General features: G+C 43.5%; 2 protein-coding genes across 3 annotated transcripts in view; both read right to left on the bottom strand.

The window, feature by feature from the left end:
• The window catches only part of LOC137616387 (lachesin-like), an 855,479-nt gene that overhangs the window by 209,246 nt on the left and 626,684 nt on the right, over window positions 1-19,549 (bottom strand). The window lies entirely within an intron of this gene.
• On the bottom strand, window positions 9,619-12,483 carry LOC137615836 (uncharacterized). The gene is made up of 2 exons (XM_068345526.1): window positions 11,251-12,483; window positions 9,619-11,124 (listed from the first exon to the last, which is right to left on the bottom strand). Exons 1-2 carry the CDS (start codon window positions 12,481-12,483, stop codon window positions 9,619-9,621), a joined length of 2,739 nt encoding a protein of 912 aa, XP_068201627.1.

Below are 19,549 nucleotides of genomic sequence, written 5' to 3'. Positions count from 1 at the left end.
GATATAAAGTTTTTCCAATTCGTACCAGAGCTTAGAGAGAGAGAGAGAGAGAGAGAGAGAGAGAGAGAGAGAGAGAGAGAGAGAGAGAGAGAGAGAGAGAGAGAGAGAGGAACACTATTAAGTGACTTGTGGAAATCACAGATAATTGCTGGAATAAATGGCAAAATTAATAGAGAGCGAGGAGTCCAGTGATATAAACCGTCCAAATATATTGAAAAAAGATAAAACAACGATCTACGTGAAACAGCATCACGACTGCTAGTAAATCAAGCGCATCCCGTTACATGTAAATCTCATGGAAATATTTTCATAGAAAATAAAAAAATTCTAGATAAATATAAATGTAGAGGAAAATATAAAATTGCCTGCATTTATCTAAAATGGAATTTCTCACTGGAATGTCAAACATCGCGGGAAACAGTAAAGTATCCATTAGGCCTCCCCGCGTAAAGGATATGTTAATATCGGCCTGATGATATATATATACATATATATATATATATATATATATATATATATATATATATAAAGAAAAAAACAATCTTTGAAATTAAATCATGTTGATTTGAGGAAATAGAAGTAATTGTCAGTTACTGCGCTTCCTTCCATTACAGAAGCGCCTGAGTACAGGATCACCCTTTTCCAAAGTAGGATAATTTTTCTACAAATAAAAAAAAAAATTTAAATTTAAAGTGAAAAGAAAATTAAATACATAATACACAACTATCATAGCCAGGGATATTTGCTTAAGTGTCTTCATCTATATATGATAAAAATTATTGGCAGCTTTGTCATAAGTAATGGAATATATTGGTCGGTTTTTTCCTCATATTCAATGTGCTGAGGTCTTATTTACGAGCCGGGATATCAATTTCATAATAGATTTTTATCACATCTTAGCTATTGGTGATTATGATGACTGCCGTAATTAAATCTTACCTGTTTAAAATTTAGAAAAATCCAGATAATTTGAGGTACTTTTACAAATGACAATTTCCTTTTAGCCTATTAGAATATATTACGGTAAATTCTTTTAATATAGTTTGTATTTTGGAAGATGTTATTCATTAAATCCTAAACTACAATTATAAGGAGTTCCTTTTCCAAGTGATTTTTTGATTTTTTTCTACAACATTCTCATGATTTTATTGTTCTTGTCACCTTCGCAATTCAAGCAATACATGTAGATTTCCATAAATCAAGTAATGAGAGTTTACAATTATTTTGACTAATTCTGAATACATTCGCAAATATTTCATGGAAATCTTAAAGATTTATTCCTTAAATAGAAAAGCAACAGGATGTAATCACAAAAGACAAAACAGAAGCAACGTGCAAGCTACACCAGACAAGGGTATATACACTTTCATATACTATGTACAAAATAAATAATTATCCTCCAACATTTCGTACATCTCATAGACAAGCATTATCACCAGTTTTATATATCTTAAAGAAAAAGATTATTTCATACGTATCGCGCATCTCCGGAACAATAAATGATACATTTATATGGGAACCGTATAATAAACAAAAGTAAAACTGAATCTGAAAGGTTATCAATTATGCTTACATGATATCTTTTCCTATACATAAAACTCAACAATATCATAGAAGCAAGAATACAAGTATTCGTTCATTCAAATCTACGTTTCCCTCGAACATTAAATTTTATCATTTACCTGAAAATTATTATTATTTCATGGCAAAGATGAACAGTCGAATTCGTATTTTTTGCTCAAAGTTTCAAAGTTGGTCATTCCGTCCACTTTTTTGTGACTATTTGGATGTTTTGTGATGGTAATTAGAATATATTACTCCGTCAATTCGATAATTATCGCATTTCTGTGGGTTTTACAGAAAATATACAGTGGAAATTAAGGTTTCCACTATAATAAGTGTCAAATATTTCCGAAATATGGATGCAATAATGGCTAGGAACACAATTGTTGTTTTACTACGTCTACATTTCTAATTACATTTTGCACATAACCTTTGAAAAGGAAATGAACAAGCTGCTTGTGGATACTAAATATAAATCTATCATAAGCAATGTCAGTTTAAACTCGTAAGAGGACTTATCATTATTATTATTATTATTATTATTATTATCATTATTATTATTATTATTATTATTATTATTATTAGCCAAGATGCAACAAACATTCCGATTAACCAGAATGCTATAAACACAAGGAGTCCAATAAGGAAAGCATCCCAGTGCAGAAATTAAATAGAAAAGTAACAAATAAACTATAAATAAGAAATGAAGTTCATTCCACACTCTGGTAACAGGTGGAATAAAACTTCTAAAATGCTGGGTAGAATTGAGCTGAATAATGGAGAAGGCAAGACTTAGAATTAACCGCATACCTAGTATTACGTACAAGATGATACAGGATGGGAAGATTTAAATACAAAGTATGGTCAGAATCATAGAATCTTATGGAACATGCACGAATAAATAACTGAACGACGTGTGACTGCCGAGAGAAAGGTTGTGAACTCAAAGGCAGTGTGAAAGCAACTGGGTTAGTTTATTAAAGAACACTCTTTTATATACAAAATCTCAAAGCAACAAGAATTTTCATGTTCAAATACTGACAATGTTACAGAGGAGAATAGCAGACATGAATTTTCAGGTTCGTTTAGTGCAAGGGGAGAGCAAAGATACAAGCACAAAATGAACTATGTACGATCGTGTGACAAACGGTTGGTACATGGCTCCCCCCCTAAAAATGACATACTGTACATGTTGAATAGGGCGCCCTGATCTGAAGAGGCAAACTGTAGGCGGGTCATCTGGCAGTAGATAAGCGGGTTTTAGACAATCAATGGCTTGGTAGTGTCGTTGCGCAGGAAAACGTGCGTTGCAGAGTGCAAGTCTGTTGGTATGTGATGCTTCGCTGGGGGCTTGTAAGTCTGGCGGCATGGAGTAAATTTTCCCACGACGGGACGTATGCGCTGGAGATCATCGGAGGAGGTTGTAGAAGGAAAATATTCGGCAGGGACGACCAAAGGGTCGCCATACACCATTTCAGCTGCCGAGACGTCGAGGGCGTCTTTAGGAGTGGTCCTTAGTCCCAGGAGGACCCAGGGAAGCTGAGTACACCAGTTGGAATCCTTGCAGCGGGACATCAAAGCTGCTTTGAGGGTGCGATGAAAACGTTCAACCATTCCATTGGCAGCGGGGTTGTAGGCCGTTGTCTGATGTAGGGTGATGCCCAGGAGATTCGCTAATGATGTCCACAATTGAGAGGTGAAAGTGGTTCCCCTATCAGAAGTAATATGCTTAGGTATACCAAATCTTGCAATCCATCCAGAGAGTAAGGCAGATAGGCGAACGTTGCAGTTTCCATGGGAATGGCTTCAGGACAATGATGTCCTTGTGATGTGGGTAGGGAGCCTACAACGTCGACGTGAATGTGTGCGAAACGACGCTGAGGTTGAGGAAAGGTGCCCACTCCTGAATCCGTGTGTCGATGTACTTTGGAAGTTTGGCAAGAAGTACAGGCGCGGACCCAATCCTTAGCATCCCTAGAAATGCCGTGCCAAATGAACTTTGCCTTCAGCAGCTGTGCAGTAGAACAGCACGAGGGATGTGAAAGGCCGTGAATGAAATCAAACACCTGTCGGCGCATGAGAGCAGGAATCCAAGGTCGCGGTCTGCCAGTACTGACGTCACAAAGGAGGGTGGTGTTGGAGTCGTCGAGGGGGAAGTCTTCCCAACGGAGGGTCGTGCAGGATGTCCTACATGCTTGATACTCTGGATACTGTCGTTGGGCTTCAGCCAGGGCGTTGTAATCCAATCCCAGTTGAACGGCAGCCAACGTGTTTCTTGACAGGGCATCGGCAACGGGATTCATTTTCCCAGGGACGTATTGAAGGGTGCAATTGTATTCAGCCACGGCGGAGAGATGTCGGCGTTGCCGGGCGGACCAGGCATCAGACTGTCGAGTAAAGGCATGCACCAGAGGCATGTGGTCTGTGCGAATGACGAAGGGCGCACCTTCTAAGAAATGACGAAAGTGACGGACAGCCAAGTGCATCGCCAGCAATTCTCGATCGAAGGTAGAATAACCCGATTCTGCCTTGGACAGTTTTCTGCTGAAGAAGGCCAATGGGCGGGGCGAGCCGTTGACCACCTGCTCGAGTACTGCACCAATAGCGACGTCGCTGGCATCGGTGGAGAGAAGGAGAGGGGCATGTGGGATAGGAAAAGTGAGAGCCGCAGCAGATGATAGGGCCTTCTTTGCATTGCAGAAGGCTGCTTCTTGAAGGGGACCCCACTTCAGGTCCTTTGGCTTGCCCATGAGGGAGGCGTAGAGGGGAGCAAGAGTGGCGGCAATGGCTGGCAGAAAACGGTGATAATAGTTGATCATACCCAAGAACTCCTGCAGAGCTTTGACGGTCAAGGGGGCAGGGAAGTTCTGAACGGCTGCTACCTTCTCAGGGAGGGGATGGACTCCTTCAGGAGTGATGCGGTGCCCTAAGAACGACACTTCGTTGGCGCTAAAGGTACACTTGTCGTACCAAACTACAAGGCTGTTTTGTTGCAGGCGGTCGAGCACGATGCGCAGGTGACGGACGTGTTCCTCTTTTGAGGAGGAGAACACAAGTATGTCGTCCACATAACATACACAGAAAGGGAGGTCCCCTAAGATGCCATCCATGAGACGTTGAAACGTGGCCCCAGCATTACGAAGGCCAAAACAGGAGTAATTGAAGGTGTATGTAGCAAACGGAGTGGTGATGGCAGTCTTGGGGATGTCTTCTAAGTTCATAGGCACCTGATAATACCCCTTCAGAAGATCGAGCGTAGAGGAAACCTTTGCTTTGTGCAGGTAGGAGGTCACGTTGGCAATGTTTGGGAGGGGGTAGTGATCCGGTTCTGTTTGCATGTTCAGGCGCCTGTAATCCCCGCACGGACGGAGAGAGCCGTCTTTCTTCAGAACGATGTGTAAGGGTGACGACCATGGGCTGGAGGCCTTTTGGCAAAGGCCCATTTCCTCCATTTCGGCGAACGTCTGTTTGGCGGCTGCCAATCGTTCCGGTGCCAGACGTCTGAATTTTGCGAAGACTGGGGGTCCCGTCGTCTTGATATGGTGATAAATACCGTGCTTGGCAGGAACCGTGGGCGTTTGGCGAAGTTCTGGGCGAAAAACTTCCGGGTACGACGTGAGGAGGTGTGTGTAGTCATCCGTGGGTGCGCTGATGTGGAGAGCGAGGTTAGAGGGGGCGGGTTGAAGAGGTGTCGACAAGTACGAGTCTGTGTTGACCAATCGTCAGTGGGCGACATCAACCAGAAGGTGGAAATGAGAGAGGAAATCCGCACCGAGGATTGGCATTGTGACGTCAGCAACGAGAAACTTCCAATTGAATTTACCGTTTCCGAACGATAATGTGAGGTTCTCGTAACCGTAGGTGGGTATCACAGATCCGTTGGCAGCTACCAAGCGAACGTCGGCAGATGTAGACAGACTACGTCATGTCTTGAAGAGTTTCCTTGGCAAAAGAGAACGACAAGCACCTGTGTCTACCAAAAACCGCACCGTTCCTGCATCAAGTAGAAAGAAAAGATTAAAAACACGGGAGGCCACCGCCACGAGCGATGGCCTACTTAAACGTTTTTTGGCCACTGACAATCCTCGGCACATTTCTTCGCGGTTGCCCCGAATCTGAAGTGGTAGTAGCAAAACTGCGGCGGATGGGAGGTAGTAAGTGGCTGTAGAAGTCGTTTGTTGGGGCGCGAGCGATTGGTGGGTGGTGGGTGGCTTTGTCGCTGCTTCGGCACGTCACGGGGTAGGAGTGTATACCCAACGGCAGTCAAGTCAGCTTCGTTTGACGTTGAATAGGCACCTTCTTCGTCAGGGGTGGAGGCGTTGATGGAGGTCTTGAAGTGGCTGTCCATAAGGGCGTTGGCTTTGGTCATCAAGTCCTTTATGGGTAAACTATCGACATCAGGAATGGCAGCGCGTATAGGTCCGGGTAAACGGCGTATCCAAAGGGCACGAAGTAGGTTCACCTCACGAGGAGAGCCGTCTGCGGCAGGTTGAAGGCGAGCGATACTGGTTATTTCCCTGAGGGCAAGCGAAGCCCTTTGGTCCCCCAATGGTTGTTGAGAGAGCTGAAAAAGCTTTGCTATACGGGCGGCTGGCGACGGCGAGTACTGCTGCAGAAGGTATGTTTTGAGGGCGTCATACGCTATTGGGATGTCTACTTGTTCACAAAGCCAGTCGGATATTTCTGGGAAGGTGTCCTCGGGTATCGCTGCGAGAAGATAATCTGCTTTGGTGGTTGAGCGAGTCACGCCCCTGATGCGAAACTGGACTTCTGCGCGCTGAAACCAAGCAAACGCCTCTCCGCTGGCGAATGACGAAAGTTTCAATGGGGCAGTCGCAGCAATAACTTCCGTAGAGTCCGCCATAGTACCAACGATGGAGGGGCAAGGGGGGTGGGGGTGGAAGGCGGTGGGAGCGAGTCAACTTCCGGGGTCACCGATGTTAACTCAAAGGCAGTGTGAAAGCAACTGAGTTAGTTTATTAAAGAACACTCTCCTTTATATACAAAATCTCAAAGCAACAAGAATTTTCATGTTCAAATATTGACAATGTTACAGAGGAGAAAAACAGACATGAATTTTCAGGTTCGTTTTAGTGCGAGGGGTGAGCGAAGATACAAGCACAAAATGAACTATGTACGATCGTGTGACACACGGTTGGTACAGACGTTGCTAGAGATTATTAATCAGATCGCTGATAAGGAATCTAATAGACCATAGGATTTTGCCCATCAAATTAATATGAAAATCACCAGATGAAGACTAGACACGAAAAGAATGTTCAAAATATGGCTGAATGGAAGAATTAAAACATTTCCTTGGAATAGATTGATCACTAAAATCTTAAAAGACTTTTAATAAGACAATGTATTGTGCTATTGACGAAGCAGATAGGACGCGTCTCTAAAAAGTAAATTAGAAATCAAGAATGACACCTAGAACAAAAAATGCGTTGTATTCATTTAAAGAGACATTATCAATAATGGAAACAATGACTACCAAAAGACACTAGGAATAGAAGTCCCAAAATGTCAAAAAAGACCTTTTTCCTTCAGAATAGAATTAAACTGAATGAAAGGAAATGCCTTAGTTTTTATTCATAGAAAATAAGAATATAGAAAAAGTACGGTAAAAGTCATAGTATAAGAATTGGTAATAATTGTGATGTACTAGTAATTGTTATATAGTAGTAGTGATAGAAATATAACAACAAACATTATTATATGTTATGGTTATGATAAAAAAACATGGCGCTGAAGAAGAAAAAGGAACTGATCAATATAATGGTAATAATAACCGAAATTTAACATCAAACATAACAGTAATTTATGGCTATGAAAAACAACAGGGCGCTAAGGAAAAAAGAACTAATCAATACAGTACAACAACTTATTTGTTCAAAAAAGAATTGAGAGTTCTATTACAATCCGCACATTGGCAAAACAATTATCCGTCAACATTTTCTCCGGTATCATCATAATCTGGGAGCAACATACTGCTACGCATATCAGAATACTTGCAATGATCACCCTGCTCACGGGAACAGAATTATAGCCGACTTTATACCCAAATAGACCTTCTCAAAAAGGATTTCGGAAAACCTGTCAGTTATGGACCTTTTGAGCTTACTATATTTACAACAATAAGTACATAAAATATTTAAGCCACATTACAAGTGTAACCCAGTTTGCGTATATTAGCATAAAATAATAAACAGTAGGCTATAGAAGTGTAAAACCACAAGATATAAATGAAAAAAAAATGTACTATTAAAAATAGGTCACTAAATATGTTGAATAACGGTCGTTTCTTTAATAATAATAATAATGGAGCATACATTTAAATATCTGAAAATAAAGTCTAACTAGGTTTATTGGTTTCACTCATACTTTTAGACATATGACGTCATTAAAGCACATAGTGTTGTGGTTAAATTGTGCGACTTTGTGCAGGTTAATGTGAAACCTCGACATCCATTTTCACGAATCTTTTCTATTCTATTTAGGCAAACAAACCACATCTAAATAAACATTTTGATGCAAAACATATCACTTTTCGTTTCATTGGTTAGAATAACTTCAGTTAGGTTCCTATAAAATATCAGGAGATCTGTTCCTAAGTGGTATAACGGATAAGCATTAAGAAAGACTGGCTACTCCGAGATTTGTACCCAATTACCTAGAAAACAAAGACTATCTAGATTCTAGACTATGCATAAAAGAAGAGGCTGTAAGAATTAGTATTGAAATATATAATGAAATGTGAGAGATGGATTTAATTCAAAATGTAGTTATGCAGATGACTTTGGGAACGCAAGTAATTTAATATAAATCGGATTATCTTAAATCTCGATTTCTAATTAATTAAAGCGATGCCATTATGTGTACAGAATCGATCATATCTAGGGCATCAAAGGTTTCATAATGCATAGTGACCATAAAAAAAAAATATTCATCTCATTTACCTATCATTCCTAATTCAGTATTTAAATACAAAGTGACATTAAAGTAATCTTTACGCAAGTACCATAGCGACTGTTCTGTGGTAATAGTAACAAAAGAGTAAAGTGAGGTTAAAATCTGAATTATTCATGTTATTTTAATACGCGGGAACCAGAGAGGTTTTTGGTACATAATCTGACGTCACTTTGACGTCTCTAATTCGATGCAATTCAATAACAACAAAAGGTTTCTCTGAAATGATTATAAATTACCATATATATATATATATATATATATATATATATATATATATATATATATATATATATATATATATATATAATGTGTGTGTATGTATGTATGTGTAGTCAAAAAGATTGACAAAAGATAAAAGAGTAAAAATGGGTAAGGATATCACAAATTTTAAGTAATTTGTATTTTTCCTAACATACTTACCTCGAACTACTTTCTTAGGAGAGCCTGGGGATCTCTTAATCACCGACCAAGAATTTTGCGTAGTTGCCCCTCTCTCCGCTGCCTCTCAAGGGCGTTCCAGGGCGAAGGGATACACGCCCAGGAGCGACCCAGGTCACGCGGGTGACCACGCTTTCCAACCATTAAGCTTATGTTTTAAGTCCTCCTCGAACTCCAGAAGATACTCGGGGCAGGATGGGAGGGCCATTACCCGAAAGTAGTTCGAAGTAAGTATGTTAGGAAAAATACAAATTACTTAAAATTTGTGATTTGTTCCAACACAGAATACTTACCTCGAACTACTTTCTTAGGAGACTTATACTTTAGGAGGAGGGAGTAGCTTACAGAGTGAAATATTCGAGACTCGCTTGGGACCTTGAACTACAGTAGATAGGGGGCTAGTTCCGGGACTCCCAGGGAGAGGCAGAAGAGTAAGGGAAAGCACGCAAAAGTCTACCTTATGTACAACTCACCTTTTATTCAAAATCCATACTTGATGTGTTCTAACGTCCCATCTCTCATGTAGGGATGGAGAAAAAGGGGGGGGGGTGTCTCGGGAAAAGAATAGAGGTTAGCAAGGAAGTAAGAAGGAACTTGTGTCTCTTACGATTACTTCCCATGGCTAACTCGGGGCCCAAACTACTAAACTTGTTGCATGGCTGCAATGACTGGCCCGATGGAGAAGGTATCCAAGGACTTCCTTGTATAGTCCTTGAGGTAGTGGGCTGTAAAGGTGGACTGCCTTGCCCAAGTACCCGCCCGTAAGATTTGGCTTACCGCCATGTTGGTGCCAAACGCTAAGGACGTGCTAAGACCTCTAATATCATGAGGTCTTGGGGTACCAGGCACCGTGGAGCCCTCATTCTCATAGGCCCTCCTTATGACCTGTCTCAGCCAGAAGGATATGGTGTTTTTGGAAACTGCCTTCTTGACCAATCCTGTGGACACAAACAAACTCTTCACCACCGGTCTGAGTTTGGCCGTTCTACTAAGGTACTTCCTTATGGTCCTTACGGGGCACAAGAGGAGGTCACTAAGGTTGTCCGAGCGCGGAATAGCTGGAATAGAGAACTCTTCGAACCTCGGGTCCGCAATTGCAGGGTTCTGGGTCTTTGCTACGAACTCTGGAAAGAACTTCCACCCTTTCGAGTGGGATACCTCGAAAGACAGGCCGTGGAGCTCGCTCACTCGTTTCGCTGAGGCCAGGGCTAGTAGAAAGATGGCTTTGAGGGTGAGATCTTTGTCTAAAACATCCTTTAGAGGTTCGTAGGGAGGACACGAAAGGACATTGAGGACTTTGGCTACATCCCACTGGGGAACCCTTGAGGTGCGGGGATCACAAGCTTGCTCAAAACTCCTGATGTGCATCGAGATGTGACGCGAGGTCCCTAGATTGATGCCCTTAAGTTGGAACACCTGTCCTAACGCTGCTCGAACCCCTTTGATAGCTGGGATGGAGACCCCTAGATCATCCCTCAAGTGTACCAGGAAGTCTGGGATGTTGTGGACCGCAAGATCCAAGGGCTGAAGGTTCTGAGTGGCACACCATTTGACAAAGGTTGTCCATTTAGCTTGGTATACAACACAAGAGGACCTCCGCAGGTACCCCGACATCCTATCCGCTGTTTTGTCCGAGAACCCTTCCTTCCTTAGCAACCGCTTGATAACCTCCACGCGTGAAGCCTCAGCCCCTGAGGGTTTTCGTGCACCTTTTGGAAGTGTGGTTGACTTAGCAGGTCTCCTCTTACTGGTAAGGGCCACGGCGGGAGAATGGCTAGGTCTTGCAGATCCACAAACCCCTCTCTCTCCGGCCACCAGGGCGCTACCAAAGTCATCTCTGTGGACTTTGACTGCCTTAACCTGTTGAGCACCTGTCTGATCATCCCGAAGGGGGGAAAGGCGTATACGTCGAGGTTGTCCCAAGGGTGCTGGAAGGCATCTTCGAAGGCTGCTCTCGTATCCGGTATCGGGGAGCAGAACACGGGGAGCTTCGCGTTTAGTCTTGTGGCGAATAAGTCTATCACTGAGGAGCCCCAACAACGGAGGACTTCCTGTGCCACTTGGGGGTGAAGGGACCACTCTGATCCCACTATTTTGCCTTTCCTGCTTAGCCCGTCCACCAGGACGTTCCTCTTTCCGGGAATGAATCTGGTCGATAGGAGAATGTCGTTCCTTTCGGCCCAATCTAGGATCCGAGCTGTGAGATCGCACAAATCCCTTGATCTTAGCCCTCCTTGTTTCTTGATGTACGCTACTACCGTGGCGTTGTCACACATGAGGGCTACCGAGTTCCCCTGAACGAGGCGGGCGAAGGTTATCAATGCCCTCTGCACTGCCATGAGCTCCAGAAGATTGATGTGCTGGACCTTTTCCTCCACTGACCATTTCCCCTCTGCTGTTACCTCGAGGAGATGTGCTCCCCACCCTTCCTTCGATGCGTCTATGAAGAGCAGTATCTCCGGGGGAGGGGAGCCGAACGGAATCCCTTTCAACGTATTCCACCTGTCGGACCACCAGAGGAGAGCTTCTTTGGAGGGAAGTGACACCGGGATTATCTTCTGTGGGGAGCTTCCCTTTGACCAGAGGTCCTTCAGGTTCCACTGAACTGGTCTGAGTTTGAGCCTGCCCTGCGGAACCAACTTCTCTAATGAGACCAGGTGACCTACTAATCTCTGCCAATCCTTGGCCTTCCTTGGGGCACCGGCCAGGAACGGGCGCATCACCTGGTCCAGGTTGTCTAGTCTCTCCTGGGACGGGAAGGCTCTCACCAGCTGGGAATCTAACACCATTCCCAGGTAAGTCATCCTGGTGGTGGGAACCAGATGGGATTTTCCGAAATTGATGGTTATCCCAAGTTCTTTGCAGAAATTGATCAGTTGACTCCCTTGTTCTTTCAAAATTACCTCTGAGGCTGAAAGCAACAACCAGTCGTCGAGGTACCTTATCATTCTGATGCCTTGCTTGTGTGCCCAGGTCGAGACCAGGGCGAAGACTCTCGTGAAGACTTGAGGGGCTGTCGACAGACCGAAGCAGAGGGTCCTGAATTGAAGAGTCTGGGAACTCCACTTTACCCTGAGAAACTTCCTGCTGGAGGGGTGAACGGGAACCTGGAAGTAAGCATCCTTGAGATCCAGGGACATCATGAAGTCCCCTTCTCTCACGGATGCCAGAACCGACTTTAGTGTGTCCATCTTGAAGGGCGTCTTCTTGATGAATTTGTTCAAAGCTGAGAGGTCGATTACTGGTCTCCAACCCCCTGTCGCTTTCTCCACCAGGAAGAGTCTGCTGTAAAATCCCGGCGGTAGCTTGTGCACGGGTTGCAGGGCTCTTTTCTCCAGCATAACTTCCACCTCTGCCTGTAAAGCTGCCTTCTTCTCTGAGTCGTTGAGAGCTAACCATACCCCTCGGTGATCGGGGATCAACGGGGGCGGCTCTGACAAGAAGGGAATCCTGTATCCCTCCATGAGAACAGTAACCGTCCACGGGTCCGCCCCATTGTCCCGCCATGCTTGCAAAAAAATTGTTAGAGGCATCCCCCCACCAGGGGTGTGGGAAGGTGTAGGGGGCCTCTCTCCCTATCTCCTTCTATGAAGGCGGTTTGACCGGCTTCTCCTTGACCCGGAGAACTTAGGTCTATAGGAGGTTTGGGGTTGAGCACCATTCCCCCTGGAGGGCCGCGGAGGCTGGTGCCATGAAGAGGTGGATGCTCCTTGCCTATCTGGGGGCGGATGAGGGTAGGCACCGTCCACCGGAGGTCTCCTCGCAAAGGCCCGCCTAGGCAACTGGTGCCTGGGCTCAGCTGGCACCTTCAACCTGCTGACTCTCTCCATCGTTTCTGCTACAGTCTGGAGAGGGAACATCGTCTTGGCCCAGATGGGAGAGTTTCTAAGGAACTTTGCCTCTCGCTCAGGGAGCTTGCGGGAAAGTCTGCTTAGGATAGTGTCCCTTCTCCTCAGAACCCAGTTGGCAGTCTGGGTAAGGGACTGGTGTGTCAGCAATTTCATAGCTTTACCCCCCGAACGGATCAATTCTTTCAGAAGAGCCTGATTGTCTGGCACTGCGAGGTTGTATGAGATCTGAAAGTCCGCCAGCGTAGAGGCCCACCAATCCAGCCAAGAGGTGACGTTCACGACGTCCTGTGCGATGACCTCCATCATGGAGGTCTCTGCTGGAGAGAAGAGCACCGGCGCGCTAAGGCTACGTTCGTCCGAGTTGCCTTGGCTTAGTGTAACGACCACGTCTTCTACCGTGCGGGGCCCTGAATGGTGACCGTCCGGCACATAGAACTTTCTCTGGGTCTTGAGACCCAGTAGAAGTTTGCCTGAGCCCTGTGATCTCAGGGAATTCTCCGGGACTGAGACGTACAGGTCCACGTGTTCCATTCCCATGGCAACATCGGGGGCTAAAGGTAGGGTCAAGGAAAGCTTCTTTTGCACAGGATCCTCCACCATCCTGCCCAGACCCGAGAGCCAATATCGCGCAGCCGTTGGTTGAGGTTCGTCCTACTTATGGTGCCGTCGGATGAGAGCAATCACCTTACAGTAGGACGAGACCTCCTCCACCGAACACTCGCCCAAGTCAATTAAACCGTCCACTACTCGTACCCCCGCGTCGGCAGGTTCATCGAACGCAGAGGGATCCGTGGGCATGGAGGCATCCCATTCCTCCTGGTAGGATGATGGAGTGGGCGCCTCCGTCATGGGTAGAGCCGTCGGGACGGAGGTAGCCGTCATGGGTCTAACCCCTCCCGGGCTGACCTGGATGGTACTGGATGATGGTCGTGGCAGCGGCGAAACCTGAAACTTGGCCGGGACCGCTGTGACCAAAGACTCTTGAGTCCCGTTACTGTGCCTAGCCCGCGGGATTTCTCCGCACACGGGTGGCTCCGCCGGCTTACTAGGCCGGGGCAGTAACGAGTTACTGTGCCGATCCCGCGGGATTTCTCCGCACACGGGTGGCTCCGCTGACTTACTAGGCCAGGGCAGTAACGAGTGTGCCAACGACTGCCCCCGACGAATGGGTGGAGCCGAAGCGACACTGTACAGGGCAACGGAAGCGGCTCCAGTAGCCACCGAGGCAGTCAATGGAGCGGCAACCGACCTGCTGGATTCTCCACGATGTCGAACCCTTGTGACATACCTTTTCCGCGGCGATGACCTCCTTCGGTAGTCCTTCCTCGAGGACCTCGCCCTCTTCCTGGGCGGACTGTCGTGTGAGCTCGATCTCCTCCTCCTAGATCGTCTCCTCCTCCTCCTAGAGTCTCGATCGCTGTAACCATCCGACGAATAGGAATCGTAGAAGTCTTCATTGGAGTACGAGGAGACTGAAACTTCCGACTCTACCACGAGCCTCCTGGGGGTTCTGGGTCTGGAATTCGGGGTTACCGGCTCCATGAAGTCCGGCGGAAGCGTGGCTGATGGTGCCGGGAGTGGATGGGTTATGGGACAACCGTCGAACCATCCTTCGCTGTCCTCCTCCACTCTCAAGGGGGACCTGAAGGTCGTCCTCGGGGCCCTCCAAACGATGGAGTCGGGGTCCGAAACACCCGTGGGATGCTTACCAATGTCCTGGCCACCACCGGAAAGTGTTGCACCTGAAAAACACGTTACAGGCGTGGGGATGGGCGCTGAATTGCCCCCCCCCCCACCCCGGATCCACACTTATGACGGGTCCTGCGGGCACCAGGCCTTCGTCTAAAGCACATACTCCATCCACTTTAGCAGACCCCTCACTTGTCTGCATAGACCCCTTCAACACAGAATCCCCCACATTAGACTCATGGGGAGCGGCAATGGGCCGCTTCCCCGAAACGGACTTACCTAGTCCCCTACCCAGGGAAGGGGAAGGGGAAGGAGAACCGCTCTCCGACAGGACCAAGGGCGAAGTCACCGGCAACGAAAGGCTTGACTTCTTAGGCGACTTCTTAGAAGCCTTCTTTTTCTTGGCAAAAAGAGCCCATTGGATCTCCGGCCAAGATTCAAACTCCGGGCACTTAGACTCCGGGGAACACCTTTTCCCCCGACACGAGGAGCACATGGAATGCGGGTCGACCCCGGTCACCGAGAGCCATGCTCCGCAAGACTTACCCGCTTGAACCCCAGGACAGCGACGCTGAGGTTCCATGGCAAAAGCGAACACAAACGACACACGGACACAAGGGAAAGGTGAGGAACACAGCGGGAATACGTGAAACACAAGGTAAAGGAACACACGGGCACACGTGGGACAAGGGTTGAGAACACAAAGTAATCACGTGGGAACACAAGGGGAACGGTCGGGATAAGCGAGAGAGAGCGGCGAGATGTTAACTACGCCGCGACCAGAAGCTTAATGGTTGGAAAGCGTGGTCACCCGCGTGACCTGGGTCGCTCCTGGGCGTGTATCCCTTCGCCCTGGAACGCCCTTGAGAGGCAGCGGAGAGAGTAGTTCGAGGTAAGTATTCTGTGTTGGAACAATTATGATTTTGGGCAATAAGGCTGAGGACTGGGAGGATATTCGGCATCCAAACAAAGTTGGTGGAAAACCATGAAATTACATTATAAAGTTGCAGGTTAAGAGGTTGAAAAGGGGAAAGGGAAGAAAGGGAACTGAGGAAGGTACAATAAAAGGCTAAAAACTGACTGTAGCCATGTGCCGAAAGGACGCTGGAAAGACCTTTAAGTATTACCAATAGTGTACCATTTGATGGTGCACTGTCGGGGTAAGACAGTTTAAGACGAAGGAAAACTTGTGATAGCGAGTGTATATGGTTCAGTAATGGAAAATAATGAGACAAAAGATAATTTTTGGGGGAGATTCTGACTCTGTATCTAGCTGGGATTAGAGTAGCCTACATGGCATTGTTTTTAAGTTTAGAAATTTCAATCAAGATATATATATATATATATATATATATATATATATATATATATATATATATATATATATATATATATATATTTATATATAAGACAGAATAAAAAATACATGGCGCTCTTGGTAGATATGAATGTCCCCGAGTATATGTAAATTGAGATTCTTATCCGATTGTGTTTGAAAAGTCAATATATGGTTTCCAAATAATGTTATTAACAAGTATACTTGGTAAAGAAATGGTAAGGCGAAAAAAGGTAGATTGCGTGTAAGTCAGAGTAGATGGGAGAGCTAGGTACACTGTTAAAAATTTTCCGTAAAAAAAACAGTAAAAATCCTGGAATAAATGTTGCCAGGCATTTGCCGTTTTAAAAACTGTTATATTATTATTATTATTATTATTATTATTATTATTATTATTATTATTATTATTGTTATTATTATTATTATTATTATTATTACTTGCTAAGCTACAACCCTTGGGTGTTGTCAGGTGTACGAGGACAGAGGAAAAGCTGTAAAGAATATGCCAGACTGTTCGGTGTATGTGTAGGCAAAGGGAAAGTGAATCGTAACTAGAGAGAAGTATACAATGTAGTCAAAGGACACCATATCTAGCGGTAGTACCTCAACGGGTGGCTGGTGCCCTGGCCAACCTACTACCAATAAAGGAGTGATATTACGGTCACGAACCTGTAAAATATAAAAACAAAGTATACTAAAATTACGGTCGCCTGTACTTTACTGAAATACGGCTGAGAACGGTATATTTTTACCGAGAATTTCCGATCAAAAATACGGTTTTTTTTAACAGTGTATATATGATGATTATTTAGTTAAGGCAAACGTTTGTTACTATTATTACTAGCCAAGCTAATCTGAAAAAAGAACCATCCTCCAAACCAAATGGCTCCAACAGGGAAAGCAGTGCAGAAAGGAAATAGAGAAGTAACGAGTAAACTATAAATTAAAAAAAATATATATGTTGAAATCAGAGACAACGTTTATTAGATCATACATATAAAACTATGAAAGGAAGTTATTCTTAACCTTTTGCAACAGATTTGATTCAAATAAGATAAGTAAGCTAATTCTACAATCTGGTTAAACCTGCACTAAAACTTCTTGAATACTGTGTAGTATTGAACCGTATACTTTAGAATAAAAGGCTTTTAGAATTAACTATATGCCTAGTAATACGTACTTGATGGTACAGTCTGGAGAGATCTGAATGCAAAGGATGGTCAGAATTATGAAAAATATTAAGCAACATGCATAACGAACTGAACGATACTGCCAGAGACTAATTTGTCCAACAAATTGAGATAAGTTAAGTTAGCAGTTGAAAACCAAAATGGGAATGAAAAAAATTCCACTGGATAGATCGGCCACCAAAAATCTTACTAAAAGATTTCCTCAACATACGATTAGTTGGAGAGTAAGGTTTAAAATAGTAGGGGTGAATGTAATTAAAACCTGTGAGTTTGATAAAAAGTATACGAGAAGAGCAAATATGGAGAATATAGATAAACAATAAGTACATAAAATATTTAAGCCACATTACAAGTGTAACCCAGTTTGCGTATATTAGCATAAAATAATAAACAGTAGGCTATAGAAGTGTAAAACCACAAGATGTAAATGAAAAAAAAATATACTATTAAAAATAGGTCACTAAATATGTTGAATAACGGTCGTTTCTTTAATAATAATACGACCGCTAGAGAGTTATTGGGTCTTTGACTGACCAGACAGTACTACATTTGACCCCTCTATCTGATTAGAGCTCATTTTACCTTTGCCTACATATGCACCGAACAGTCTGGCCTATTCATTCAATACTCTTCTCTGTTCTCATACACCTGACAACAATTGTTACCAAACAATTCTTCTTCGCTCAAAGGATTAACTACATCACAGTAATTTTTCAGTGGCTATGGCAAGCAGCTCTTCTAGGAGGACACTCCAAAATCAACCCAATATCCTCTAGTCTTGAGTATTGCCATAACCTCTGTACTATGGTCTTCCGTTGTCTTGGGTTAGTTCTCTTGCTTAAGGGTACACTTGGGCACACTATTATTTTAGTTTTAATAGTATACATATGAAAAGTCTATTTTAATGTTGTTAGTGTCCTTAAAATATTTGATCTTAATAGCTCATTGCTTTTCTTGTAGTTTACTTTTATTTCCTTTTTTTCTTTCCACAACACGGCTATTTTCCCTGTTGGAACCCTTGCACTTATAACATCCAAATTGAAAGTTCATCATAACTATCGTAAAGGTATCGAGGAGTCAGAGAAGAAATAGTGGATGTTGGTCCAGAGATTTGAGAAAATAAAAAACTAAATATGTGATAGTGTTTTAAGATGAAAAAGTTGAAAGTTAATCTGAAAAGAGAATAGGGTTATAAGGGAAAATGAAAACAGCGATGACGGAGCATGAAATGTTAATATAAATGGTGAAAGTAAGGAAGTGATTGATTCATATCTATATTGGAGATAAATGTAACGGATGATGTTATCATACTAAGTTGGTTTGTTGTGAGTGATCAGACGAAAATCTCCCACCATAACCAATCCCCACTGGCCGGCGTGGTGATGAAAACTGGCCAAGCTTTAAACAAGAATAAGGGTATATCTGACGTTTTGTCTTGCAGTGGAATAGAAACTGCTGCATTTGTTGTTGTTGCATACACACATACATATATAAAGTATATATATATATATATATATATATATATATATATATATATATATTATCTTTCTTCGTGGCCAAGTGGCTTAGTCACTGTCTATACAAGCTTGCCGACCAGGGTTCGATTCCCGGCCGGAGCCAAGCTCTTGTCTTTGTGTGATTTCGCCTGGGGCTCTGATCCCGAGGTCGTCAAGAGAATCCAGACATTAATGTATCAAAAATATATATATGGCTTATTTGAATATGAAAAACACGTAAAACTGTGCAAAATTTATCATATATATATATATATATATACATATATATATATATATATATATATATATATATATATATATAAAAAAACAGTTGCCACATAAAGCGAGTATGAAAATAAAGCAGAGCAAATATTATTTCACTTAAGGAAGTGAAGATTTGCTGTTGGATGTGAATGAAAAAAAAAAGTGATGTGTACTGTTTGCACAAATTATATACATTATAAGATGGATTGATAGCGTGAAAATGTGGAAAACGTAAAAGAACTACTACCAATTCTGTTGTTAGAGAATGGGTAGATTAGAGCATTTAGAGAATACTGTATATAATTCTGAAGTGCTAGGAGTTAAGAATGGAGGAAGGTCTCAAAAAGGTTCGATAGATAATTTGCAAGATGTATTGGAAACGAAAGGAGTTCTATCCAAAACGCACAAGTGTGCATGCAACGGCGTAGTGTGCGTAGGGGGATTCGATGTGCTGTTGATGAACCTATGTATGTGAACGATACGACTCATATTGTGGAAGTTTTATTGTGCATTGGACTAAATCGAGGCTCAACAGTTAAAGGATGAATTTGGCACTGAATACTGTTATTTTCTCTCTGAAACCACTACACTAGGAAAAATATAAATACGGTACAAGTGTGGGTAGGGTGCGTTGATAAGTAGTCGTGTAATTACACGTGAAACAAAAACATGAATAATTATACATAAAAGTGAGCATAACCTATTAGTAGTGATGGTATCTCGTAAAAATAATAATCAAGAGGTCCC

Source organism: Palaemon carinicauda, chromosome 22, assembly GCF_036898095.1.
Source record: "Palaemon carinicauda isolate YSFRI2023 chromosome 22, ASM3689809v2, whole genome shotgun sequence".
Lineage (NCBI taxonomy): Eukaryota > Metazoa > Arthropoda > Malacostraca > Decapoda > Palaemonidae > Palaemon > Palaemon carinicauda.
Note: the sequence above shows the minus strand (reverse complement) of the source record. Positions and strands in the feature narration are given on the sequence as shown.

What these genes read in the sequence shown, in the direction of transcription:
- LOC137615836 (XM_068345526.1), bottom strand. Translation starts at nt 12,483, where the DNA reads ATGGCGGGACAATGGGGCGGACCCGTGGACGGTTACTGTTCTCATGGA. An exon ending in GGGAACTCGGTAGCCCTCAT is followed by an intron (nt 11,125 to 11,250) that starts GTGTGACAACGC and finishes CCTATCGACCAG; the next exon opens with ATTCATTCCCGGAAAGAGGA.